This window comes from Jaculus jaculus, chromosome 2, assembly GCF_020740685.1.
Source record: "Jaculus jaculus isolate mJacJac1 chromosome 2, mJacJac1.mat.Y.cur, whole genome shotgun sequence".
Taxonomy (NCBI): domain Eukaryota; kingdom Metazoa; phylum Chordata; class Mammalia; order Rodentia; family Dipodidae; genus Jaculus; species Jaculus jaculus.
In genome coordinates this window covers 23,222,990-23,249,600 of record NC_059103.1, presented here as the reverse complement: position 1 = coordinate 23,249,600, position 26,611 = coordinate 23,222,990, and the positions used below count along the sequence as shown (strand labels likewise).

Below are 26,611 nucleotides of genomic sequence, written 5' to 3'. Positions count from 1 at the left end.
CTTGTATATGTGGCTTTACGTGGGTATTGGAGAATCAAACCCACGTCATTAGGCTTTGCAAGGAAGTGCCTTAACCACTGAGCCATCTCTGCAGTCCAAATAGCTTTTTTTTTTTTAATTGTTTGAGAGCAACAGAGAAAGAGAACGGGCACGCCAGGGCCTCCATCCACTGCTAACAAACTCCAGATGCATGCACCACCTTGTGCATCTGGCTAACGTTGGTCCTGGGGAATCAAGCCTCAAACTGGGGTCCTTAGGCTTCACAGGCAAGCACACAACCGCTAAGCCATCTCTCCAGCCCTTGCTTTGCATTCTTTTATTGCAGGTTTTATTTAGTGATCATTTTAAATTCGGTGAACCATTTGGTAGTGTTAAAATGTCAGAGGTAATATGTCCTTGTCCTGTCTGAAGTACTCTGGCATTTTTCTTAGCAACAGCTCTTTAATTTTGGAAGTTGTAGCCTTAGCCTGGCCTGTGGTGTGTGCCTGTAGTCCTGAGCCCTTGGGAGGATTTCTGGAGTCTGTGACCAGTGTAAACAACATAGGAAGACCCTGTCTTGGAAAACATTTTAAAAGAAGTCATAACCTGTAAACTTGAGTAAGTACTGAGATTTTGGTGTATATCTCCGAGCAAAGGGTCCATGACATCAAGGGTGTACTGACTTCTTAATGGAGCTGCTCTGAAGTCACCCGCAGCTTGGGAGCCTGGCTGACATCATTTTCCATCCCCACAAACGGCTCCCCCTTTGTAAGCCTGCTGTCTCTTACACAGGTGAGGGTCTGGCCTTCCTCCCTTCTCCAGCTGTTGGCAGTAATTACTACATGCACCTTTTAGGCAACTTTTATGGCCAGGGAGGATGGAGAAGCGATGCAGTGGTTCTCCATTGTCTTTGTCAGGTTCCTGACCCCAGCCACAGTGTGAAAGAAGAGGGCAAAAGCATGTGCATATGCCAGCTGGGCTTTCCTGAAAACACTCTGCTGGGGCTTTTTCCATGAGTCATTTGTAGGACTGCCAAGCATACTCTGGTGGCTTCCCTAGCCAGTTCCCGGCTGTAGAAACGGAGTGAGGACTCAACTGCACAGTCCCTTCCTCCCTGCCATAATTCTCTTTGCAAACAGACCTTGAAACTCAAGGCGTTTTATAGCTCCAGCCCCTTCTGCTTGGAGCAGGCCAGTTATCCTAAAGTGCTCATTTTTCCATCTTCACCTTCCACCAGGGACCTGAAGAACTTATGTTCCTACTGGAGCTTGTCTGACAAAGAAGTTACCCAACCTGGTTAATAAAAAACTACCCTGAGGGCCAGAGAGATGGCTTAGCAGTTAAGGTGTTTGCCTGTGAAACCCAAGGACCCAGGTTCAATTCTCCAGGTTCCACGTAAGCCAGATGCGTCTGGGAATTCATTTGCAGTGGCTAGAGGCTCTGGTGCACCCATTCTCACTATCTCTCCCTCTAATAAATAAATAAATAATTTTTTTAAAAAAACTACCCTGAGCTGAGGTTCCCACGTGCCTAGAGCTTTCTGCAGCTGTTGGGGAAGGGTTACCATGCTGGGCCTCCTGGACCAGACTGTGCTGTCTGAGATGAACTCTGCTTCCAGCCAGCCATCAGCTTGATGTTGGGCCTCATGTTGCTAAGGAACCAGATTAATAAAACGCATCTGCCAGCGAGCGCTGCAGAGGAGCACTGAGCATTCGCATTCGCTCTCATTAGCCTGAGACCAGATCAGCTTCCCCCAAAGGAACCCCCTTGGGCTGCAGAAGCATGGGGGCCCCTGATCTCCAAACACATCTGGTCTGTGTTTACTAGCCAAAAGTAAAACCCAAGCATACAAACTGGATCCTGACACATAATGGTTTAATAGTTGGGATTAACTTAGTGCAAGATTACATTCTACAACTACAAAAAGCCAATTTCCTAGATTTCTTCTCAGCATCAACCCACAGCCTATAAGGCACCAGACTCAGAGAAGTAACATTTGTTTTGACATCTTTATTGACACTCCCCATCTTTGCACTTAAGTTGCACATGTCATTTAAGGAGCCCAAAACGTGTCATAAATAACGTTGGGTACATTCCACTTCACAGCAGGGCCCAGACCCAGGTGAGCAGAGGTGAGCCCCAGGCAGCAGCTGTCAGCCAAGTGTGCGACAGCCCAGAGTGGAAGCTCTGGGTCCCTGGGCAGTGGACAAACCCAATCAGCATTTCAGTGTTTCAACCTTTCTCCTGCGTGCAGTGTGAAGAGACGCGGCAGCCTAGCTGAAGCCAGCTACAGGTCCCCGGCATCCCCCACCTGCCCCTCGCTGATCCCTGTCCCCCAGCAGTGGTCGTGAGTGGCCAGCCCTATGCGGAAGCAGCACAAGCCTCCACAGGCAGCGTAGGCCTGGGGAATGCCAGGGAGGAGCAGCCTCCAGATGAGGGTGCTGGGCACGTCTTCCAGTTAAGAGTGACAGATTGACGAGGGGCCACAGTTAAAGTCTCTGCTGCTGTTGCCTGGGATCTCTTAAGGGGTGGTGGCGTCAACAGTGAGGCAAGGCCTTCATCCTGGGGGCAAGGAGAGGGATGCCTGCCGAAAACTAGACCAGTGCTCCAGTTACATACATACACTGAATATATTAAAGCTTTGGAATTTTTACAACCTCCCCCTCACACTTCCTGGCCACCCTAGAGGTGGGAAAAGAAAGGATACAAGAAAACCCCACTAAAGGTGGAGTACATTTCGTCAAAGTCTGTGTGGGCCAGCCTGCCTCCAGTCACCACAACGTTGACTCCATCGCCTGCCTTCAAGTGCACAATGAGGTGGAAGGCCCCCGGCCCCCCACAAGTGTGCACGGCCCCAGGAGGGTGGTGGTATTCCAGAAACTCGCGCCTGTACCCAGCTGTGTGCAGCTGGGCAATGCTGGCATTGGAGACCGACAGGACAGCTTCCACATAGGTGTCTCTCTCCGGGGTGAGGGTGGCCGTGATCAAATAGCGCCCGTCATACGGAGCTGTGAAGATGCCTAGGGGGAGGCACGCAGACAGGCGGGTGAGCTCACTGGCACCTTCGTAGCCCACACCATGGACTAGACTGCCTGCCTGGGTTTTAGCGCCCAAATTCCTAAACAGATTAGGATAGCTGATCACCAGACCTATAAAAGAAAGGCTAATCTGGGGCTGGAGAGGTGGCTTAGTGGTTAAGGTGCTTGCCTGTGAAGCCTAAGGATCCAGGTTTGCTTCTCCAGGTCCCACATAAGCCAGATGCACAAGGTGGTGCATGCATCTGGAGTTCATTTGCAGTGGCTGGAGGCCCTGGTGCACCCATTCTCTTCCCTCTCTCTGTCTCCTAATTTTTTTTTTTTTTAAAAAAAGGTGGAAGGTCAATCCTCACCCCAACCACCCACCTTTTTTTTTTTTAAGTATGAGGATCAAACCCATGGCCTCCCGCAATACTAGGCAAGTGCTCTATTTGCAACCCCAGTGTGACCCCTTCTGCTGCAGCTGCCCAGCCTCGGACCACCTCAGCTAGCATACTCTTGTTCATTGCAGACTCGTGCTTGTCATGTCCACAGAACAGCAAGTAATTCCCAAAGCCCAGAATTTGGCACAAGTAATGGACGTTCCCCTAGACTCAGCCCTACATGGTCACTTTTCTGCAGGTGCTATGGGACAGCATGTACTCCTGTGAGTGTGAGCTCGGCCCCTGGCTCATTATGAAGCACCTGTCCAGATCCTGGATGCCTCCCAGGACTTTTCTCCCTCACTGAGACCACCCAAATGCCCACCCCACCACTTGGCACAATGCCACTGAGGCAGAGTCAATAAAAACAGCTTGCCACCTTGCCTGGTAAAGAGTAGATGCTGAGCCAAGCCATGCCAGTCCTCATATAGAAGGACCAGTCTCCTATACATGGGTGGCATCCATGTGTGGCCAGAAGCACTATCTAGTTACCCATGGACCCACGTGAGCTGGGCCTAGGGAGAAAAGGGCAGTGGTGGCTGGAGGTAAGGAAGCCAGTAAGATCTGTCAACATTGCGTTTGCAGAGTAGCTGTGGGCTCTGGAAAGCAGAAGGGAGGGGCATCTGTGTAAGAGCCTGGGCTGTCGGTCTGCCCCCTTCCCAGGGTGAAACAGTATTCTCTGTGAAGCTTCTGGACTCTTTCAGGAGGCGCCTGACCCCGAGGACAAGTCAGGCCCTACATTGTCACCGAAAGAGCACCTGTAACTTCCTGGACTGAGTCCAAGCTGCCTGGCTGAGACCAGTTCTGGGAATGAGAGCATTGCAAGTTCCTGGCCCACTGCAAAGATGACCCAAGCCCACGCCAAGCAAGGCACCCTGAAATGCGGGAGGGTGACCTTGTCAGAAGCCCCAGCAATTGTGCCCAGGAGGAAATAGCTACTTCCTGTCTATCCAGGCTCTGAGCTTCTGAAAATGGATTAGCATGCTAAGCTTTGCTTTCAACAGCCTGTGGTACCCCAATTCTCTCCTCCCCTGGCACAGCAGAATCAGTGCCCTCAAAGCAGGTACCATTTAGCCGCATGGTAACCAGGCAGGCAAACATGAGGACAGTGACTCAAAACCCCCATGGAGGCAGTGAAGTCCTTCATCCCATGGCCAGACAGGACTGTGTTCACATCCCCATGAATGGGAACAGGAACCTCAGGTCACAGAGAGACCTCCCACCTGCCTCTGGGCTGCCCAGTGGTCCAGGGAGAGAAGCATCCTGGAGTGGAAGGCTCACACCCAGAGAGCCCCACACCTGGCTGTTGGGAGGAGCTTCATACCATCCCCCAAGAACAGTGAGAGGAAAGGAAGGCTGTGCTGTCACAGCCTGGGACAGGCTCTATTTTACTGTCCTTACAGGGTCCCCAGAAGCAGCCCTGGACAGGGGACAGCAGATGAGTTCCAAAATGCACAATCGGTTCAGCGCATGAGGCGCACACGTCAGGCTCAGGCCATTGTTTGCCTCTGTTCATCATAAACACATGAAATTCTGGGAGGAGGTGGCCAGGGTGACAGGCCATGGCCAGCAGAGCCTTTTTAATGACCATTAAAAAATGAACAACAGTTCCATAAGTGGGTGCTAAGACCATGTGCTGTCATCCCCACCCACCCCTCCTGCACGCCCCCCCCCCCCCCACCCACACACACCATGCAGCCCCAAAGCTAGACACTTGGTGAAAACGCTATTGCCCAGGGCAGGTCTTAACCACACTGGGCCATGTTCCTTCCCCCTCCCCCCCCCAGCCCCATGGGACCCACATAGGAAAAGTGTCAAGAGCACTGCATTTGGGTGGAAGGAGATAACACCACATTCCTTCCATAGCTCACCAGTAGGGCTGGGAAGGTGACTCAACAGTCAAAAGGTGCTTGTTTGCAAGGCGTGCAGGCCCAGGGCTCAATTCCCTAGCCACCCTGTAAGCCAGAGGCACAAAGTGCTGCTAGCACCTGATGTTAGTTTGCAGCAGCAAGAGGGCCTGGCTCCCCCCACCCCGCATCCCCCCCCAACTCCACACACGCACACGCACACACACACACACACACACACACACACAAATTAAAAAATAAAAAAACCTCACCAGTGTTGGGGTTATAAACATCCCCATCGTTCACCAGCACCTTGTTAAAGAGGACGACACCCCCATCACTGGGGAAAGGCTTCTGGGTGAGCCCAGCGGAAAAGGACACCAGGGCTGGCACTTGTGCCCCTGGAGCAGAGAAAAGACATGAATATTGAGGTTCGCAGGCAGGACCTAGAAACGAGGTCTACATGGCAGGCCCGTTGTCTATCACCTGGATATGTGAAAGCATACTGGACAGAAACTATGCTTCCCACCCAAGGGCCAGAGGCGTCCCCCCTGTCAGATCAGAGGCTGAGGCAATTTGACACTGGAGTGTGTGACACAGAAAAAGATGTTGTGTCAAAGAGTGAAGCAGACTCCCCGTGAGCGGCAAACGGGCACTGAGAGATTGAGGTGACGTGTGCAGAGATGGGTGCTCGCGTGGGGTCGGGCCGGTGCTGGGGCCTGAACAGTCATCTAGGGAGCTGCTTGCATGGTGAGCCAATAGAGCCTGGGTCCCAGGAAGCTCATCAGGACCACCCAGGGCACAGCCCACCCAGTGATTTCTGGGGGATCCATGAGCAGAAATGAAGTAGGAGGGAAACTGCCTTGTCTCTGGCCTGCCTCCCAGTCTCTCTGGGGATTCAGTCCACAAAGGCCAGTCAACACTGGTGGGTGCGGAAGAGCTGGGCCCTGCGTTCTTCCAACCGCTCTAACAGCCCAGAGGGCGAAGGCAGGAGGGGCAGGGCCAAGACCACCAAGTCAGACCACCCTCCTGGGCTCTTCTTGAACAGACACATACCTGGTGAGGCTAGAGGAGGTGATTTAGGGTAGCCTGAAAAACAAAAGGATGGAATGTCAAGAACCTCAACAGTTCATTTTTCTGAACCTTATTTTTCCTTCTTGCATCGATGGGATCAAATTGAGTCTCAGTTACTAAAGAAATAGGCAGACAGCAAGGATGCGTGCTCGAGGGGACACAGGACGACACGAGGGGACGCAGGGCGGGGACACTTAACCACCTGAGCTATCTCCTCAGCTTTCCACGTGTTACCTGTTCAAACGGCCTCTATCCGAACCTGTGGATGGTTGAATGTACACACTCCCGGATGCACAAATGTATAAACAGAGCAAAAGAACATGGGCATCCACAAGACACAGAACCAATAGGATTCAAACTCACATTTTATTTTATTTTTTTTTTAATTTAATTTATTTATTTATTTATTTGAGAGCGACAGACACAGAGAGAAAGACAGATAGAGGGGGAGAGAGAGAGAATGGGCGCGCCAGGGCTTCCAGCCTCTGCAAACGAACTCCAGATGCGTGCGCCCCCTTGTGCATCTGGCTAACGTGGGACCTGGGGAACCGAGCCTCGAACCGGGGTCCTTAGGCTTCACAGGCAAGCGCTTAACCGCTAAGCCATCTCTCCAGCCCTCAAACTCATATTTTAAAAGGCAACGTGGGCTAGAGAGATGGCTCAGTGGTTTAAAGATGCTTGCTTGTAAAACCTGATGGCCTGGGGTTCAATTCCCCAGAACCCATGTGGAGCCATATGCATAAAGTGGTACATGCATCTGGAGTTCTTTCGCAATGGCAAGAGGCCCTGGTATGCCTTGCGTGCATGCATTCTCTCATTCTCTCTCCTCTCTCAAATTAAAAAAAAAAATATTTTTTTGAGGTAGTGTCTCTCTCTAGCCTAGGCTGACCTGGATTTCACTATTAAGTCTCAGGGTTGCCTCAAACTCACAGCACTCCGCCTACCTCTGCCTCCCAAGTGCTGGGATGAAAGGTGTGTGGCACCATGCCTGGCTAAATAAAAAATATTTTTAAAAAAGTTTTTAAAAAGAGGACTGGAGAGATGGCTTAGCGGTTAAGTGCTTGTCTGTGAAGCCTAAGGACCCCGGTTCGAGGCTCGATTCCCTAGGACCCACGTTAGCCAGATGCACAAGGGGGCGCACACGTCTGGAGTTAGTTTGTAGTGGCTGGAGGCCCTGGCACACCCATTCTCTCTCTCTCTCTGCCTCTTTCTCTCTGTCTGTCGCTCTCAAATAAATAAAGTAAAAAATTAAAATTAAAATTAGCTGGGCGTGGTGGCACACGCTTTTAATCCCAGCACTCAGGAGACAGAGGTAGGAAGATCGCCATGAGTTCAAGGCCACCCTGAGACTCCTTAGTGAATTCCAGGTCAGCCTGGGCTACAGTGAGACCCTACCTCAAAAAAACAAGACAAAAAAAAAATTAAAATTAAAAAAGTGGCCTGGGGGCTGGAGAGATGGCTTAGCAGTTAAGTGCTTCCCTGTGAAGCCTAAGGACCCTGATTCGAGGCTCGATTCCCCAGGACCCAAGTTAGCCAGATGCACAAGGGGGCACATGCATCTGGAGTTCGTCTGCAGTAGCTGGAGGCCCTGGTGCGCCCGTTCTCTCTATATATATCTGCCTCTTTCTCTCTCTGTCTGTCACTCTCAAATAAATAAATAAAAATAAAAATAAATATTTTTTAAAAAGAGGCTTGGCATTTTGGCTCTTGCCTTTAATCCCAGCACTAGGGGCTGAGCTAGGATTGCTATGAGTCCAAGGACAGCCTGAGACTACAAAATGATTTCTAGGTCAGCCTGGGCTAAAAATAAATAAATATATAAATATGAAAAAGTAGCAGTAACTAAGGTAGGTATGGGGACATATACTTTTAATCGCAGCCCTTGGGAAGCTGACGTAGAAGAATCATCATAGAGTTCAAGGCCAGCTAGGGCTAGAATAAGACCCAGGATGGAGGCTGCAGCTGCAAACAGCGTAGCTCAGAGGCCAGAGAAGGAAGGAACCGGAAAAAGGATAGCTGGCTGGAGAAAACGTCTCCTCAGCATGTCCCACACTGCCAGTCATTGGTGCACAAGGCTGTCGCTGGCAGGGACCAACCTCAGCCCTGCCAGTGACTGGGACCCCCTGATGGTCAGTCAGTCAGCCTGGCCACTTTGCATTGTCCTGCCAGCTGCCATGGCCTGCCCCCCAACAAGGCCACTTGTTTGCATGTGAAACAATCGATCCCGCTCCTCCGCACCCTGGTGCTGGTGGAGGAGATGGAGCTGCGTTGCGTCCTTGGCTTGTGACCTCACTGTTTCCTTCTCCCTGCTAGCTGCACCCTCACTGCTTCCGCCACCACCATCACCCTCCCCGGGATGGTAATGGTGCTGCCCACTGCCACTCCCAGGTAGCGCTACCTAGCCAAGCACCGGGCCTCGTATGCCAGCCAAAGGAAGTACGCGGAGGTCAGACGCTCCACTAAGTGTCCCAGGGCTGTGCCAATGTAGCCCTGGGGCCTGGCGCGCACCTGCCTTTGCTAGCTGGCTCCTCATGCACACCTGCCCTCCTTGTGAGAAGGCCGGCGAGCTGCCAACCAATCCCCTAGGCGATGACATTTCTAAGGGTAATTTCCTATGCTGTCTTTGGGGTGTCCTAGCCTCCTCATGTCAGAACACACAAAGGGATCCTCGGATCTCTGCCACCTTCGGAAGCTACCTTTATTTTTAGTTTTCTGAGGTAGGGTCTCACTCTAGCCCAGGCTGACCTGGAATTCACTCTGTATTCTCAGGGTGGCCTCAAACTCATGGCGATCCTCCTACCTCTGCCTCCTGAGTGCTGGAATTAAAGGCGTGTGCCACCACGCCCGGCTTTTATATTTTTTAAGATTACTTGTTTAAGAGAAAGAGAAAAATGTGGGGAAGATGCAAAGAGAGAAAGAGCACGCACGCGAGAGAGAGAGAGAGAGAGAGAGAGAGAGAGAGAGAAAGAGAGAGAGAGAGAAAGAATGGGCACACCAAGGTCTTCAGCCACTCAAACGAATTCCAGATGCATGTGCCACCTTGTACATCTGGTTTACATGGGTGCTGGGACTTGAACCTGGGTCCTTTGGCTTTGCAGGCAAGCATCTTAACTGCTAAGCCATCTCTCCAGCCCCCTGCCTTTCTTTCTTTTTTAAAAAAATTATTTCCTTATTTGAGAGAGAGAGATGGGCAGATAGATAAAGAGAGAGGGAATTGGTGTGCCAGAGCCTCCAACCACTGCAAATGAACTCCAGACGCATGCGCCACCGTGTGCATCTGGCTCATGTGGGTGCTGGGGGGTAGAACCTGGGTCCTTAGGCTTCGCAGGCAAGCACCTTAACCACTAAGCCATCCCTGTAGGCCTGAAGGCTACCTTTCTAAACTTGCGACCCCTCGGTAGGATCCTGACCTCACAGAGACCTGGCAGGCTCAGATGATGTGCTGCTGACCCTCTTACTACCTCCACGATGGACTTACCTGGTGCACCTGCATAGCCTTCTGCACTGGGGATGGGCCTCTGCCCCATCTGGCCATCCACTCCCTGGGGCAGGCCTCGTCCAGACACACCCATCCTCCCCGGAGGCCCGGCTTCGCCCGTCTCCATGATGACTCCAGTGGAGCCAGGCAGGAAAGGCAGTCCTGTCCGGCCAGGGCGGGCTGGTGGTGGTGGAGGTTGTAGGGGCCTCTGGGGCAGCACAGGCCTCTGGCCCGTGTGCAGTGGTCCAGTAGGGTCCTCAGGTGGCGGAGGGGGTGGAGGAGTTGGCTGAGGCAGCTCGGTGGGGGCCTCTTCGGTTGGGGGCCTGGTGGGGACCTGCGGGGTCTTCTCTGCCGGGGTCTGCGGCACCTCTGTGGGCTCCTCTGCTGCAGAGTGGGCAAGGGGAAAGCACGGGGTTGAAACGTCTACAGATCACGGCTCGGTCCCAGGTCTGTCCATCCGTGTCCCCCCTCCGCCCCCTCTCCCCGTGTGGCCTCAATGACGCTTGTGTCACTTGCAAAGGACGTCTTGGTGACATCTACAGCTTGATGTCCCCTCTAGGACATAGAAATAAAGAGCAATAGTATCGCCTGGGGACAGCCTGCCTATGACCTTGTGAAGGAACTACTGTCGTCTGGCTCAGGACGCCCTGTGTATAGATAGTGGCTCTCCAAAACAGCATCATCTTGGCATCAGCACCGAAAACTTCCTCCTTTCTTTTCTTTATCTTTTAAATGTTTTATTTATTTGAGAGAGAGAGAGGCAGATAGAGAGAGAACAGGTGTGCCAGGACCTCTTGCCACTGTGAACAAACTCAAGACGAATATGCCACCTTGTGCATCTGGCTTATGTGGGGCTTGGAGAATCAAACCTGGGTCCTTAGACTTCGCACGCAAATGCCTTAACTGCTGAGCCATCTCTCTCCAACCCAGATTTCCTCTTTGCACTGTATGCTTACGTCATAGATCAAATTACCAATGGGGACCTGATACCCTTGAGCACAAGCCAGACTCAGGGCCACAGCTGATGGCCACACCAGCTGATTACTGTGGCGACACCCCACTGTCAGACCCCAGGCTGCCTCTGCAGTTGGCATTGACCCCAAATGAGCATCTCCTCCATTCCATCATCTCCTTACACCCTTGAATCACCAGGAGAGGGACTTTCCTAGAGGGGAACCTCCTGATTCACTCTTCCCTGAGTTTCTTAGGTGGACTGTGACTCAGCCGGAAGCTGCCACCCCTTCCTCCTCTGAATACATTCCTGGAACTGGCCTTCCAGCAAGCCCTTCCTGAGCACCTCCCTGCCCCTGGGACTTTTAAAAAATTCGTCACCTCACAGTGGCTGACACTACCTACACAAACCCTGCCTAGTAGTAGGGGAAAGATGACATCAAACTATAAGAAAGAAGAAGCTGAGGGGGGACTTGTGTGGGGGAATAGGGTTGCAGGAGGGGAGTGTGATCATAGTACACTGTCTATACTACAGAAGTTTTCAATAAAAAATTTAAAAACGGGCCCAGCGTGGCGGTGCACGTCTTTAATCCCAGCACTTGGGAGGCAGAGGTAGGAGGATCGCCATGAGCTGGAGGCCACCCTGAGACTACGTAGTGAATTCCAGGTCAGCCTGGGTTAGAGTGAGACCCTACCTCAAAAAAGAAAAGCTTAAAAAAAATAAAAAGGGTAGCTGGCCATGGTGATGCACACCTTTAATTCCAGTACTTGGGAGGTAAAGGTAGGAAGATCTCTGTGGGTTCGAGGCCATCCTGAGATTACATAGTGAATTCTAGGCCAGCCTGGTCTAGAGTGAGATTCTATTACAAAAATTAATAATAATAATAAAGTTAGGCTTACAAATACAAAGGCCCCACTCCTCCATCGGTCTGGTGCCTGCCATGCCCAGGGATGTACAGTTTTAACCAGGTACCATCAGCAGTCAAAGACTACATGCTGGCCCACTGTCTAAATTTGCTTTAAAATTTTCTTTTTTTAAAAAAATCTTCATTTATTTATTTGAGAGAGGGAAAGAGGCAGAGTGAGGGAGAGCGAGAAAGAGAGAGAGAATGGGTGTGCCCGGGCCTCCAGCCACTGCAAACGAACTCCACATGCATGTGCCACCTTGTGCATCTGGCTTATGTGGGCACTGGGGAAGCAATCCAAGGTCCTTTGGCTTTGCAGGCAAGTACCTTAACTGCTAAGCCATCTCTCCAGCCCTGCTTTAAAATTTTCTATGATAAAAATAGCAGATTAAATACCAGCACCCCTTCCACCCACAGAGCCAGACAGCCAGATCATCCCAAGAAAAGCTAATTCTCAGCTTTTTCTAGCCAGTATGTCATTAAAAAAAAAAAAACTCTACAGAAAATAATTTCAGTAAGTTCTATCTCAGTCCTTCCAAGGATGGTATCCAGCTAATTCCTTTCCACATACAGAAACAAAGCAGGATAATGGCACATCTATAAACCCAGTATCAGGAAGCGGAAGCAGAAGAATCATATGTTTGAGGCCAGCCTGGGCTACACAGTGAGTTCCAGGCCAACCTGAACTAACAAGAACTTGTCTCAAAAACATTTTTTTAGCCAGGCGTACTGGTGCATGCCTTCCATCCCAACACTTGGGAGACCAAAGTAGGAAGATCTCTATGAGTTCAAGGCTGGCCTGAGACTATAGTGAATTCCAGGTCAGCCTGGCTAGAGAGAGACCCTACCTCAAAAAACAAACAATAAGCCGAATGTGTTGGTGTAAGCCTTTAATCCCAGCACTCAGGAGGCAGAGGTAGGAGGATTACCATGAGTTCAAGGCCACCCTGAGATGACAGAGTTAATTCCAGGTCAGCCTGGACCAGAGTGAGACCCTACCTCGAAAAACAAAAACAAAAAACAAAAATAAAATAAAATTAAATTAAAACCCTGTTTTAAAATAAAGCTCAGTCACAAGTAGTCTTTTCTTGAGCAGCTCCTAGAAGAGGTGACCCCTTGAAATGAAAGGCCCAAGAATTCAGAAGCTCAGAAATACTATCACGCTCCAAAGGGAGCTTAAGCGAGCCACCTGCATACCTCAAACTCCAGGTTTTACTCTCTGTCAGAAGCAAGTAAAGAATCCCTCTTCTCATTGTATCAGAGCCCACTCCTAATATAAAACTAGGTAAAAGGGCATGAGATAGCCCTCAAGGATGGGAAATGAGTAATGAAGTAAACCACTTATTTGGTTTCTGTAAATAGCCTACACCATAAGCCTTAATAGCCCACACTGTAAGCCTTAGTAGCCTACACTGTAAGCCTTAGTAACTCGCACCATAGGCTGTAGCAGCCTGCCTCAGACCACCAAGGTCATAGGAGACTGATACCACACTCTGCTACTCCCACCCAAGGACCTGCGCAAACGCTGACCACCAAGGTCATAAACTAATTGGCTTAGAAACTATGGGGTGGCACCAACTGACTGGCTAACACCCTGCGGGGCTCCTAATATTAGAAAATGATTGGTCTAAGGCACAGGCTTTGTTAAAAACCCTATAAAAACTACCCCATTCCTGCATTCGGGGCTCTGCAGTCCTCTACCCCTGTGCGGTGTACGACTGTGGGCCCCAGCGCGCTTGGAATAAAATCCTCTTGCAGTTTGCATCAAGACCGCTTCTCGTGAGTGAGTGATTTGGGGTGTCGCCTTATCCAGGCAGAGCGTGGGGACCCCCTGTGGGGGTTTTTTCCTACAGAAACACAGGGATAGATGGTGACAGAGACATTGAGGGGAAGAGGGCCCTGCAGGAGGAACATGACAGATGTCTCTAGGATCATAGTGAAGGAAGGGACAGAAAGCCTTGTGGTGAGGCGAGAGAATTCGCAGTCCAGATGAATCAGGAAGACGGAGTTTTATAAACTGAAAAACAATTGATTATGTTTTATGCACAGAGAGTTGTATTGGGGTGTGGGGAGATGGCTCAGTGGTAAAAGGCGCTTGCTTGCAAAGCCTGCTGGCCAAGGTTCAATTCCCCAGGACCCTTGTAAATCCATATACACAAAGTGGCACATGTGTCTGGAGTTCATTTGCAGTGGCAGGGAGCCCTGGTGTGCTACATCACTCTCTTTCTCTCTCCTTTCCCTCCTTCCTCCCATCCCCCTCCCCCCCTCAAATAAGTATATAAATAAGGGCTGGGAGATTGCTCAATGGTTAAAGATGCTTGCTTGCAGAGCATGCTGGGTTGGGTTTGCTTCACCAGTACCCATGTAAAACCAGGTACACAAAGGGGCACATGTGTCTTGAGTTTATTTGCAGTGGCAAGAGGCCCTGGTGTGCCCTCTGTCTTTCTTTCTTTCTCTCTCTTTGTCTTTCTTTTTGTTTGCAAATAATTCAATAAAAATATTTTTTAAATTGTCTATAGAAAAAAGATAGTCAGCGCTGGAGAGATATCTCAGTGGTTAAGGCACTTGCTTGCAAAGCCTGATGGCTGGGGTTCAATTCCCCAGTACCCACATAAAGCCACATGCACAAAATGGTGCATGCATCTGGAGCCATTTGCAGTGGCAAGAGACCCTGACATGTCCATTCTCTCTCTCTCTCTCTCTCTCAAGTTGCAAGTAAATAAAAAAAAAATTTTAATAGTCTATAGAGAAGGGTACCACCAGGAGGGGAGGGCTAACCAGAAGATAAGGGGGTGAATATAATCAAAGTACATTGTATATACATGTATGAAAATGCTATAATGAAATGTTGTTTTGTACAATTCACATACACTAGTTAAAAAAAAAAATAGCAGGAAACTTCCACGGTTCTCTACAGCCCACAAAAGCAACCTCTCCTCTCTCTGCCATTCTATTTCCCCACGCCTTCACTGGGGCCCAGCTCTCTGTTTCACTGGCTTGGTGCCTTTGCTGCACATACCGCCCTCCCCCCACCCTCACCGCCAAGCACCCATCCCTGAGGTCTAGTCCAAACATCACCTCCTCTGAGAAGCCCTCTGAGATCCGCCCAGCAGGGCTGGAGCCATCTGGCCTCTGAACCAGGAAGCCCTTTGGAACGCTCTCGATTTTGTCTACGTTTTCTCCGGCTGGCTGGGGAGTATACCTCTTCATTATCTCCCCTCCCCAGGGCTTGGCACGGGGCCAGGCACATGACGCTGAGCAATTTTCGTGCTTGGTAAAGGGACAGGGGCTGAAAGCAGAGGCCACTGCCAGTCATTCTAACCCCTGCCAGCCAGTGCAGTGGGCACCATAATGCTCCCCCCATCATTGCCCCTCTCGGGTCCTACCAGGGCAGTCTAGGCATACGAGGATGGTTCTCATTTTCCTATTCATCACACCCAGAAGACAGAGCGAAAGAGTGAGCTAAGATCTTTGCACGGGCCAAGAATCTCCGATTCATCTCCTGGGAGTCCAGGGCTGGGCAGAGCATGCTGGGAAACAGCCAACACCCTCTCAGCAGGGCAACAGTGAAGAGCTTGTCACTGACTCAGCCTGTGGCCCCCAGGCCCAGCCTCTCCAGGCCAGGTTCCACCCTGGTCACATGGTGTGACTTCTGTGCCCAAGGCCTGGCAAAAGCAAGGCGGGGCCTGGACCCACACTCCACACTCTGGAAAGAGAACTCTCACAGCTGGAGAGTGATGGGAGCCCATGACCACCGAAAGTGAATTTGTCACCAAAGTCCCAGTTGCTTGCTGGGGAGGGTTAGCACCTGAGGAATGAATGGTGAGGAGGAACTGATCAAACCAGAGCACCTGGCCTGACTGCCGAGGGATGGTGGCCTTGTGCCACATGAATGGGCGGGCAGGGAGGCAGCCTCACCGGGGGCATACATCACCCAGGTAGAAAGCCCCATCTTCTCCTCCCCTCCAAAGCTTGGATTAAAAGCCAGTTTCCAGGCTGGAGAGATGGTTTAGCGGTTAAGCGCTTGCTTGTGAAGCCTAAGGACCCTGGTTCAAGGCTCAATTCCTCAGGACCCACATTAGCCAGATGCACAAGGGGTCACACGCATCTGGAATTTGTTTGCAGTGGCTGGAGGCCCTAGAATGCCCATTCTCTCTCTCTCTCTCTCTCTCTCTCTCTCTCTCTCTCTCTCTCTCTCTCTTTTCTCGCAGATAAATAAGTATTTTCTTAAGGGGTAGAATGGGCTAGAGAGATGGCTAAGTAGTTAAGGCACTTGCCTGCAAAGCCAAAGGGCCTCGGTTTGATTCCTCAGGACCCACGTAAACCAGATGCCTGAGGAGGCACCTGTGTCTGGAGTTCATTTGCAGTGGCTACAGGCCCTGGTGTGCCCATTCACACACACACTCTCTCTGTCTATTTGCCTCTCTTCCTCTCTCTTTTAAGTAAATAAATAAAAACAAAATATTTAAAATCCAATTTCAAGTTCACTCAAGCAAGACTTAACTCATTAACTCCCCAAGCATCCGCGAGGCTGCAGTTCTGTGCCTAGTGACAGGGATTAGAGGCAAGGTTGCTTTCTTTTGCAGTCAGCTGAGGACACAGGCTTAAAAGACCATGGATGCCAGCCTGCCCTGGCAAGACTGGAACTGCGGTCTGATCCAAGATGGCTATACCGAACAGCTTCCTGATTCAAAAATTAATTACATCACTGGAGAGATGGCTCTGTGGCTAAAGGCACTTGCTTGCAAAGTCCGACAGCTCAGGTTCAATTCTCCAGTATCCACATCAAGCCAGATGCACAAAATGGTGCATGTGTCTGGAGTTCGTTTGCAAGGACAGGAGACCCTGATGCATTCATTCTCTCTCTCTCTCCAATAAATAAATATTTTTAAAAATTAATTAGGGTTAGGGAGATAGCTGTATGGATAAAGTAGTGGGTGTGTCCCCTAGAGCAAGTGGCCCCTGGGAGGGGGTCTTTGTCTAAGGAAGCTCTGGGAGAGAGAACCACCTGGCTGCGGTGCTGCTTGTTGCCTCCCAGCGGGGACTGAAGACCGGTGTGGACAGAGGAGCAGCGGCTCTCAGGACACGCAGGCCTTCAGCGCCAGATTGGGACAGCTGAGGCCTCCAGCCTCGTGGACTGAGCAGCTGCCAGGTTCCTTGACTCTCAGGTCTGCAAACTGCTATTGTTGAACAGCCGTAAACTAACCCAATAAATCCCCTTTGAATATGATTCATTCTATCATTTCTGTTCCTCTAGAGAACCCTGACTAATACAGTGTGCAAATCTGAGTATCTGAGTTTCAATCCCAAGACCCAATGTAAAAGTCACAAGATTTGCCGGTCTTCTATAACCCTAGCACACCAATGGCTAGCTAGGAGGCAGAGACAGAATTTCCCAGAAGCTCCTAGACCAGCTGGCTTGGGGAGCCCAGAGTTGAGCAACAAGAATAAGAGAGCTGAGTGTGGCGGCAGCGCTCGGGAGGCAGAGGTAGGAGATCACCGTGAGTTCAAGGCCAGCATGAGACTCCAGAGTGAATTCCAGGACAGCCTGGACTACAGTGAGACCCTACCTCAAAATAAATGAGAGAGGGCTGGAGGGATGGCTCAGCGGTTAAGTCATTGGCCTGCAAAGCCAAAGGACCCAGGTTCTATTCCCCAGGACCCACGTTAGCCAGATGCACAAGGTGGCACACACGTCTGGAGTTTCTTTGCAGTGGCTGGAGGCCTTGGCGCACCCTCTCTGTCTCTCTCTCTCTCTCTCCCACTTTCTCTCTGTCAAATAAATAAATAAAAATAAAAAATAAATAAATGAGAGAGCCTTTCTCACTGAAGTGGAAGATAAGACGCGACCCCTGAAGTTGTCCTCCAACCACCATAAGTGCCCCGTGGCATGCATGCGCCTGCACACACATGAACACACACACACTGAAATGTTGTCAAAGCTAATTAAATTAATATACAATAAAACACATCCAGCAGAATGCGGTGCCGCACAATGCTAACTGATGGGCACGAGGCACTACTATCACAGGAGATGGCCATGCCAAGGGGCAGAGTCTGAGTTCTGGGTAAAGCCGCCTCCCACACAGCCCGAGGCAAGAGAAACTGGGGCTCCAAGGCAGGGGGTTCCCTGAGTGAGGCAGACCACGGCCTTCTCCAAGCAAACACTTGCCAACCTCCTTATCGGAGGTGATGAGAGGATGGCTGGACTGGAGGCCTGCGGGGAGGGTAGCTGGTGGGCGGGCATGCGGAAGGACCCTCAGGACTGAGAAGCCAGTCTTTAGACAATCCGAATTGTTCTCTCGACAACGTGGAGGGGACGCCACGTCCACATCTAGTGAATAGCTCTGCTCCGGCCCTGTGGCCCTCTCAGGTTTCTGGCCTTGGTTGGAATGAAGAGGACAAAAACCTCTAGCTCATAAAAACCAGCACTGTGAGGGTTCGCATCAGAGAAGGCTCAAGGGCTGGAGAGCTGGCTTCACAGTTAAGGTGCTTGCCTGCAAAGCCAAAGGACCCAGGTTCAATTCCCCAGGAGCCACATAAGCCAGATGAGCAAGGTGGTGCATGCATGTGGAGTTCATTTGCAGCAGCAAATCTTCTCATTCTCTTTCTCTCTTCCTCTGTCCCTCTATCAAATAAATAAATTTAGAAAAATAAATAAATAATAAAAAGAGACAAAGTGACTCTTCCTCAAGACCCTGGAGGGCCACTCCATGAAGCCAGGAGTCCAGACAAGATGGCAGTGTAACCCCAGGGAACAGAAAAGGGAAAAATAAGGAATACAGGTCAAAATTTCTCAGTCCAAACCAGAGAACACTGTAATGATCTTTGGCTCGGCCGTAGCCGCATCCACAGCAAGACATCTGAACTGGAAGTCATTGGCTGTCACTGACTCCCACAGGAGCTCACCCCAGTGAGGGGCAGCAGCTCTTGGACTGTTTATGTTTTGGTTTCTGCTAGAAATTCACCTCACCTCTGCAGAGTGGAATCTTTCCAGTGAGCAAGTTCTTATGTCCTGGGAGATCACACATGGCTGGGAGGACAGCTCTGTCTGTTCTAGAATGCTGCTGTTCCAAAGTCAAGGGTGAGATGGAGAAAAGCAGCTGTCGGGCTGGGGAGATTGCTCGGTGGTTAAAGTGCTCACAGCTCAGGTTGGAATGGCCGAGTTCAGTGTCTATGCCCAACACTAAAGAAGCCAGGACGAGAGGGATGGCACAGTGGCTAAAGGTGCTTGCTTACCAAGCCTGAAAGCTCAATGATCCAGGTTCAATTCCCCAGTACCCATGTAGGGCCAAATGCACAAGGTGCTGTATATGTCTGGAGTTCATTTGCAGTGGCAGGAGGTCCTGGCATGGCCATATTCAGTCTCTGTCTGCCTCTCCCTCTCAAATAAAATTAAATTAAAATAAATTTTTATTTTATTTATTTGGCACATGCCTTTAATCCCAGAACTTGGAAGGCAGAGGTAGGAGGATTGCTATGAGTTCGAGGCCACCCTGAGACTACATAGTGAATTCCAGGTCAGCCTGAGCTAAAGAGAGAGAGAGAAAAAAAAAAAAAAGCCAGGCATGGTGGTGCACACCTTTAAACCCAGCACTTGGGAGGCAGAGGTAGGAGGATCGCTGAGAGTTTAAGGCCACCCTGAGACTACATAGCGAGTTCCAGGTCAGCCTGGACTAGCATGAGACCTTACCTTGAAAAAACAAAAGAAGAAGAAGAAGGAGCCAGGCATGGTGGTGCACGCCTTTAGTCCCAGCACTTGCGAAGCAGGGGTAGGAGGATTGCTGTGAGTTCGAGACCACCCTGAGACTCCATAATTACAGGTCAGCCTGGACCAGAGTGAGACACTACCTTGAAATAAAAAAAGAAAGAAAGAAAGAAAAAAGAAGCTGCAGCAGTAGCCAGATGTGGTGGCACATGCCTTTAGTCTCAGCACTTGGGATGCTGAGGCAGGAGGGTCATTGTGAATTCAAGGCCAGCCTGGAGTTGTACCGAGTTCCAGGTCAGCCTGGGCTACAGCGAGACCCTACCTCCTAAGTAGGGTGTTACACAAACCAGACACCCACAGGGAAGAGCCGCCTGGGAACCACCAGGCTCTCTCAGGAAGTCCAAAAATACACTATTTACTTTTTATGTAAATTCATAAAACTGACAGCTCACTGGTGCTACCCAAGCGGGCCTAAGACTCAGTCGATCTTCAGTTCACAGCCAAAGCCATCATGCTGCTGGAGGCGGGCCATGGGCGCCAGCCACACGGCGTGGTGGAAGTCCTCATTGACTAGCCTGAAGCTTTCCACGTTGCAGCTTAACATGAGGAAGTTGATAAAATTAGGGTTCTTAGGGCTGGGGCGATGGCTCAGTGGGTCACGGCGCTTGCCGTGCGAGCACAAGGAACTGAAAGAGGGTCTGATTGACCCTGAGTTTGGTTCCCCAGCACCCACGTAAACATGTGGGGGCATGGCCATGCATACCTGGCACCCCAGCCCTGCGGGGAGTGGAGACAGGACTATCTCTGAGGCTTGCTGGTCAGCGAATGTGCCTGAAAACGGCAGGTTCAGTGAGAGACACAAGCAAACATGCGAATGACAGATATTGGATGACCCTCAACGTTCTCCTCTGACCTCTACACACAAGCACACAGGGCACACACGTCTGTACACACACATGTGTACAATATACACGCTCACACACACACCCCCACAAACAGGATTCCTAAGTCCGCAATCCTCATGAGATACAAGGGAATCCAGTTCAAAGAATCATTACCCAGACATCTGAACAGAGGGCTGGAAGCAAAGAAATAGGAACCGTCCTGTCCTTGGAGGATGTTGAAACACTGCTGTGGTGTCTAAGCCGGGCTGTCCCTTCATGGAAGTGTGACACATAGACAGACTTTGCTAACCACAGCCGTGTCCCACTGCCCTCATTCCTGAGCACTGGGGGCCCTCCCTCTCCTCACCCAGGCTACAGGGAAAAGAAGGAGTCTTGCCAACACTTAGTGTCAGGCCGATGACTGAACCAGGCTAGAGACCAGCCATCACATGCCTGGTTGACACTTGTGTCACAGGCTAGGGCTACCCGGGATCCCTGGCAGGAGGTTAGCCTCTGCCCTTCATGCCCACCCCAGGAGGAAAACACTGGGACACCCCACAACATTCGTCAGCTCACAGGGACATTGGTGAGTGACTGTCGCCACGCAAGGTGAGGTGAAACTGGGAAAATGACAAGGAGGCCGGAAGATGTGACTCAAAGAACAAAACCTCCTGCCCACGTGGAGAAACAGGATCCACTGTAACAGGGGACCTGGGGACCCGGAGCTACATGCTGATGGCCTCGAGCTCCAAGAACAAAGGGCCTGGAAGCCTTCTGGTTTACTTAAAAAGAAGGAGCTTCCAGCCAACAAAAGCAGTTATACATGGCATTGTGAGTGCTGAAAGAGGAGATGTCTGGGCATTGACATGCCTCATTTCACTCTGAATTTAGAGAAAAAGAAAGGGAAAGAAAAAGAAAGATGACCTTGTGTCTATGTGCAGCGATATGCAACCCCAGGGCTCACTCTACTTGAAAAAATGCCCAGCCAGGGGTTAGGGAGATGGCTCAGTGGTTAAAATCACTTGCTTAAAAAGCTTGCCAGCCCGTGTTCGGCTCCTCAGCTACCCATGTAAAGCTGGGCAGGTGGGCATTTGCAGTGGCAAGAGACCCTAGATGCCCCCCACAACATCTTTGTGTAAATAAATGAATTAGTTTAAAAAAAAAAAAAAAAGAAAGTGGAGGGTCTGGAGAGATGGCTCAGCAGTTAAGGTACTTGCCTGAAAAGCCTAAAGACCCAGGTTCTATTCCCCAGTACCCATTTAAGCCAGATGCACAGGGTGGCATGTACATCTGGAGTTTGTTTGCAGTGGCTGGAGGCCCTGGCATACCCATTCTCTCTCTCTACTCTCTTTCTTTCTGTCTGCTCCTCTCTCTCTCATAAAAAAAAATACATTGTGTGTGTGTGTGTGTGTATAATTTTTTTTTTTTTGGTTTTTTCAAGGTAGGGTCTCACTGTAGCCCAGGCTGACCTGGAATTCACTCTGTATTCTCAGGGTGGCCTCAAACTCACCACGATCCTCCTGCCTCTGCCTCCCGAGTGCTGGGATTAAAGGCATGTGCCACCACACCGGCTTAATGAAATATTTTTTCAAAATAAAGTGAAAAAAATGAAAGTGGAGCCGGGCGTGGTGACGCACACTTTTAATCCCAGTACTCAGGAGGCAGAGGTAGGAGGATCGCCCAGAGTTCAAGGCCACCCTGAGACTACAGAGTGAATTCTGGGTCAGCCTGAGCCAAAGTGAGATTCTACTTTGGGAAAAAAAAAAAGAAAGAAAGAAGAAAGTGGAGCAGGGGAGATAGCTCAGTGGCTAAAGGTGTGGCTTGCAACTCCCCAGTACTCACGTAAAGCCAGACACACCAAGAGGTGAATGTCTCTGAAGCGTATCTACAGCAGCAAGAAGCCCTAGTACACCCATATTCATTCAGATTCTCTTTGTACGTGCAAATAAATAATACATACATACATACACACACGCATGAAGAAAGGGATAAAATAACACAATGGCTAAGCCAGGCATAATGTAATCCCAGCACTCAGGAGTCTGAGACAGTAGGATCTCAAGTTCAAGGCCTGTTTCTCAACAACAACAATAGAGCCATTCTTCACCTGTAGGAAGTTAGGAACCCTTCAAAGCCTTAAGTAAAAGCCATGATACTTTAATCAAAAAAAAAAAGTTTGCATATAAATTTTACATCATGTGCACATTCATGTTCATGTGCGCCTGTGCATAGGTGTGTGTGTACCACAGAACGACCTCAGGTGTCATTCCTCTCAGGCAGGGTGCGCCTTTCCTTAAAACGGGGTCTCACTGGCCTGGAGCTTGCTGAGTGGGCTAGACTGGCTGGCCACCAAGTCCCACGGATCCGCTTGTCTCTGCCTTCCGGGTGCTGGGCTTACAAGCGCATGCCACCATGCCCGGGTCTTTGATGTGGGTTCTAGGAATTGAACTCAGGTCCTCGTACTTGCCAGGCAAGTCCTTTACTGACTAAACTGTCTCCACAGGCCTGCATCTAATTTTAAGAATTCCAAACCGATTCTAGGACATCTCTGGGCCCCACCTATATGTCATAAATCTAAGTGCTTGAGCATACCAGGCTGACCAGAAACCCACACTAGCCACATGGAGGGACACTGAGGCACCAGGCCTGTGGCTGAGTTGGCCTGGATCTTCTTGCCAGGCACCAACCAATCACAGGTGAGTGGGTACTAAAGTGGGCAATGCACAGTACACAGAACGAAACCACCAAGTGTGCCCTGCTAAGACTCATATGAAATAATGCAGCTCTGCTATAAACCTCCAAGATGTGGGACAGGAGGTCACACAGCAAAAAAAAAAAAAATAACTGATCCTTGAGCTGGAGAGATAGCTTAGTGGTTAAGGAGCTTGCCTGCAAAACCGAAGGACCCAGGTTGGATTCTCCAGGTCCCATGTAAGCCAGATGCACAAGGTGGTGCATGTGTCTGGCGTTTGTTTGCAGTGGCTAGAGGCCCTCTTTCTCTCTTTCTGTCATAAATAACTATAAATAAATATTCAAAAATAACTGATCCTGTTACATCAAGTCCTCCTGTAAATGCCTTGCCTGCCTGCTCTCTGAATCCCACCCACTGCTCAATTATCAGTTCCTGTAACACCTTCTAGAAGTTCCTCTCCTCACTTCCCCTCCCTGCTCACTCCACCAGCCTCTCGATTCTGCTCATTAAGCATCTGTTCAGCCTTGAAGGCTCCCCACTGGGGCCCCCTTGTCAAAGAAGTCCTTTGGGCCTCCACAACGGCCGAGTGCGTCTCCCGTCCAGGGAGGTTTAGGTTCACTCTACTCCTAAAACCCACTGTGTCTGCTTGGAACCACTGTGTCCACATTCCCCGCGCACCAAGCCACTGCCCAGTCGCCTGCTGGAGGCTTGCAGTGAGCTTATGAATTGAGCAAAGAAACCCTTCCACTGTGCTTCCACAGGACGTGGTTCACTCTCCAGACCTGCACGCTCTGTACCAGAAAGCTTCCAGGGCCTCCAGCCGCTGCAGACAAACTCCAGATTCATGCGCCCCCTTGTGCATCTGGCTTGCGTGGGTCCTGGAGAATCGAACTAGGATCCTTTGGCTTTGCAGGCAAATGCCTTAACCACTAAGCCATCTCCCCAGCCCACCAGAAAGCTTCCTGAGGGAAGATCATGCCAAGCTCCCTGGGCCCTTCGCAGAGCCGTGTACACAGTCAGCACTCCATAAATGTGCAGTCGCCAGGAAGCTCAGCGTAGCCGGGCTGCTGGCTCTCCTTCCCATGGCACTGCATCTACCCAGAGCAGTTCTCGTACCCGCTGGAACTGAGGCGCACGCAGGACTACAAGGTGAGTGTGTGGCCTGGCCATACAATGCAGGATGGCTTGGGTTCGAGGTCCCCCACACACACACACACCTCAGGCCTTCAGCAGCCCTTGCTAACCCAGATTCATATAGTTGGGCAGGGGCTGATGTGCCAGCTCTTAGGGAGGCTGAGGCAGGGGGATCACTGAGAGTTAGAGAGCCAGCCAGGGCTAACAGAATAAGCTCCAGGTTAGCTAGGTCTGCCAGAGTGAGACTGTGTTTCCAAAACGCACACAGAAAGAGAGACAGAGATAAAGAGAGAGAGAGTTCAGTGCCTGAATAGTATGGGAGAGGCCCTAGCTTCCATCCCTAGCACTAAACAAGATACATTAATAACAGCATTGGGCTGGAAGACCCAGGTTCGACTCCCCAGAGCCCACATAAGCCAAGTGCACACTGTGGCTGCATGTATCTGGAGATGGTTTCCAGGGAGTAGAGGTTCTGAGGAACCCATTCTCTATCTTAAAAAAAAATGGAGCTGAGTATGGTGGCACACGCCTTTAATCCCAGCATTTGGGAGGCAGAGGTAAGAGGATCGCCGTGGATTCAAGACCACTGTGACACTACACAGTGAATTCTAGGTCAACCTGAACTTGAGTAAGACCCTACCTCAGAAAACCAAAACACACACACAAACACGCACACACACACACACACACACACACACACACACACACACACGTTCTGTGGCCCGAGTGTGTGAGCTGGAGCTCACACACTGAGGTTACAGGTTCCCTGGGCTCGGGTGCTCTGCAGTCACAGGACATTCATTGTTCATTTATTTCTGACTCCTCAGGCTGGAGAAATGGCTCAACAGCTAAAGGCACACACTTGTGATCCTGATGGCCCAGGTTCAATTCCCCAGTGCCATCTAAAACCAGATGTACAAAGTGGTACATGTTGTCTAAAGTTCATATGCAATGGCCAGAGGCTCTAGTGTGCCTATTCTCTCCCGCTCTCTCTCCTCTCTCTCTGTCTCATACATATATATGTGTGTGTGTGCGTGCGTGTGTGTGTGTGTGTGTGTGTGTGTATTTATTTATTTATTTATTTATTTATTTCTGGGGCTAGAGAGATGGTTCCAGTGGCTAAAGCTACTTGCTTGTAAAGCCTGATGGCCTGGGTTTGATTCCCAAGTACTCACATAAAGCCAGTGGAATGTGTGTCTGGAGTTCGTTTGCAGTGGCAGGAGGTCCTGGTGAGCCCAGGATCATTCTCTCTCTCTCTCCCTCTCTCTCCCTCTCCCCTGTCTTCTTGCAAATAAATAATTTTTTTTTTTTTTCGAGGTAAGGTCTCACTCTAGCCCAGGCTGACCTGGAATTCAGCCCAGCCCCATAAAATTTTTTAAAATATTTTCATTTATTTATTTGCAAGGGCTGGGCATGGTGGCACATGCCTTTAATCCCAGTACTCAGGAGGCAGAGGTAGGAGGATTGCTGTGAGTTCGAGGCCACCCTGAGACTACATAGTAAATTAGTGAATTCCAGGTCAGCCTGAGCTAGAGACCTTACCTTGGGGGAAAAAAAAAAAAATTCTGGCTCCTGTCAATCCCAAGTTCTGCCAAGTCCAAAAGGTCTGCCTTCACAGCATAGCTCCAGTGCAAATGAGCACACCCTGAAAGCCAGATTCTCTCCACACACATTATCTCCAAGTACACAGGGAGTTAAAGAATACACACAGCTTCCCACACTGCCCAGTGCTGCAAATCAACTTTAAATATCTGGTTTTGTCTGTTTTTATAAAGCACAGTCCAGACAGCACTGTTCCCACAAGGGACAATTGCTCTATGAACACACATAGGTCTCATGACTTTAACTCTATATCCCTGAAGTACAGGGGCCAAGTGGCTCAGGGCATAGCCCTGCCTGGCCCTGGTGACTCCTTATCTGCAAAATGACCACAGCGCTGTGGAGACACAATCCAGATCATGTGCCCAACTACTTCAGGTAGTTGGCTCTGCCCAGCAGGGCTTCTACCAGGGAACCCATTTCCCTACCTCCTTTCTGCTTCTTTTCTCATCTCCTATCCCCCCATGCAAGCCAGGCCCTTTTAACTTGTTCCCTCTGGATGACCCAGGACCACCCCGCGGAGCTGAATCTTCACGGCCTTGGTGAGCCTGTGGGATTTTCTCATGAGGCTGCCGCTGAGGAGGAACTGGCTAGAACTGGGGGTGGGGTGGGGGGGCAAAGGGGTCGTTGTGGCCCTGCTGGGGAGAGCCAGGGCCCGTCTTGGCACCTCAGGAAGTAGTTGGTTGTATACATGCTCTGGATTTTGTCTGCAGAGCATGGCGCTTGTTTTGTAGATAAAGACACTGCTTAACAGTTAAAGGTACATGCTGACAAAGCTTGCCTGCCTGGGTTTGATTCCTCAGTACCCACTTAAGCCCGATGCACAAAGTAGTACATGCATCTGGGAGTTCATTTGCAGCGGCATGCCCACTTTCTCTCTCTCTCTCTCATGAGTAAAAATAT

General features: G+C 50.3%; 1 protein-coding gene across 1 annotated transcript in view; it reads right to left on the bottom strand.

Moving 5' to 3' along the window:
* Positions 1-1,974: 1,974 nt before the first annotated feature.
* The window catches only part of Emilin2 (elastin microfibril interfacer 2), an 84,967-nt gene continuing 60,330 nt past the window's right edge, over positions 1,975-26,611 (bottom strand). The window contains exons 5-8 of the mRNA XM_045144206.1: positions 9,836-10,219; positions 6,340-6,372; positions 5,556-5,684; positions 1,975-2,999 (exon numbers count right to left, since the gene is read on the bottom strand). Coding sequence (XP_045000141.1) covers positions 2,662-2,999; positions 5,556-5,684; positions 6,340-6,372; positions 9,836-10,219 — 884 coding nt within the window. The 3' untranslated portion in view covers positions 1,975-2,661. The remainder of the gene's footprint in view (positions 3,000-5,555; positions 5,685-6,339; positions 6,373-9,835; positions 10,220-26,611) is intronic.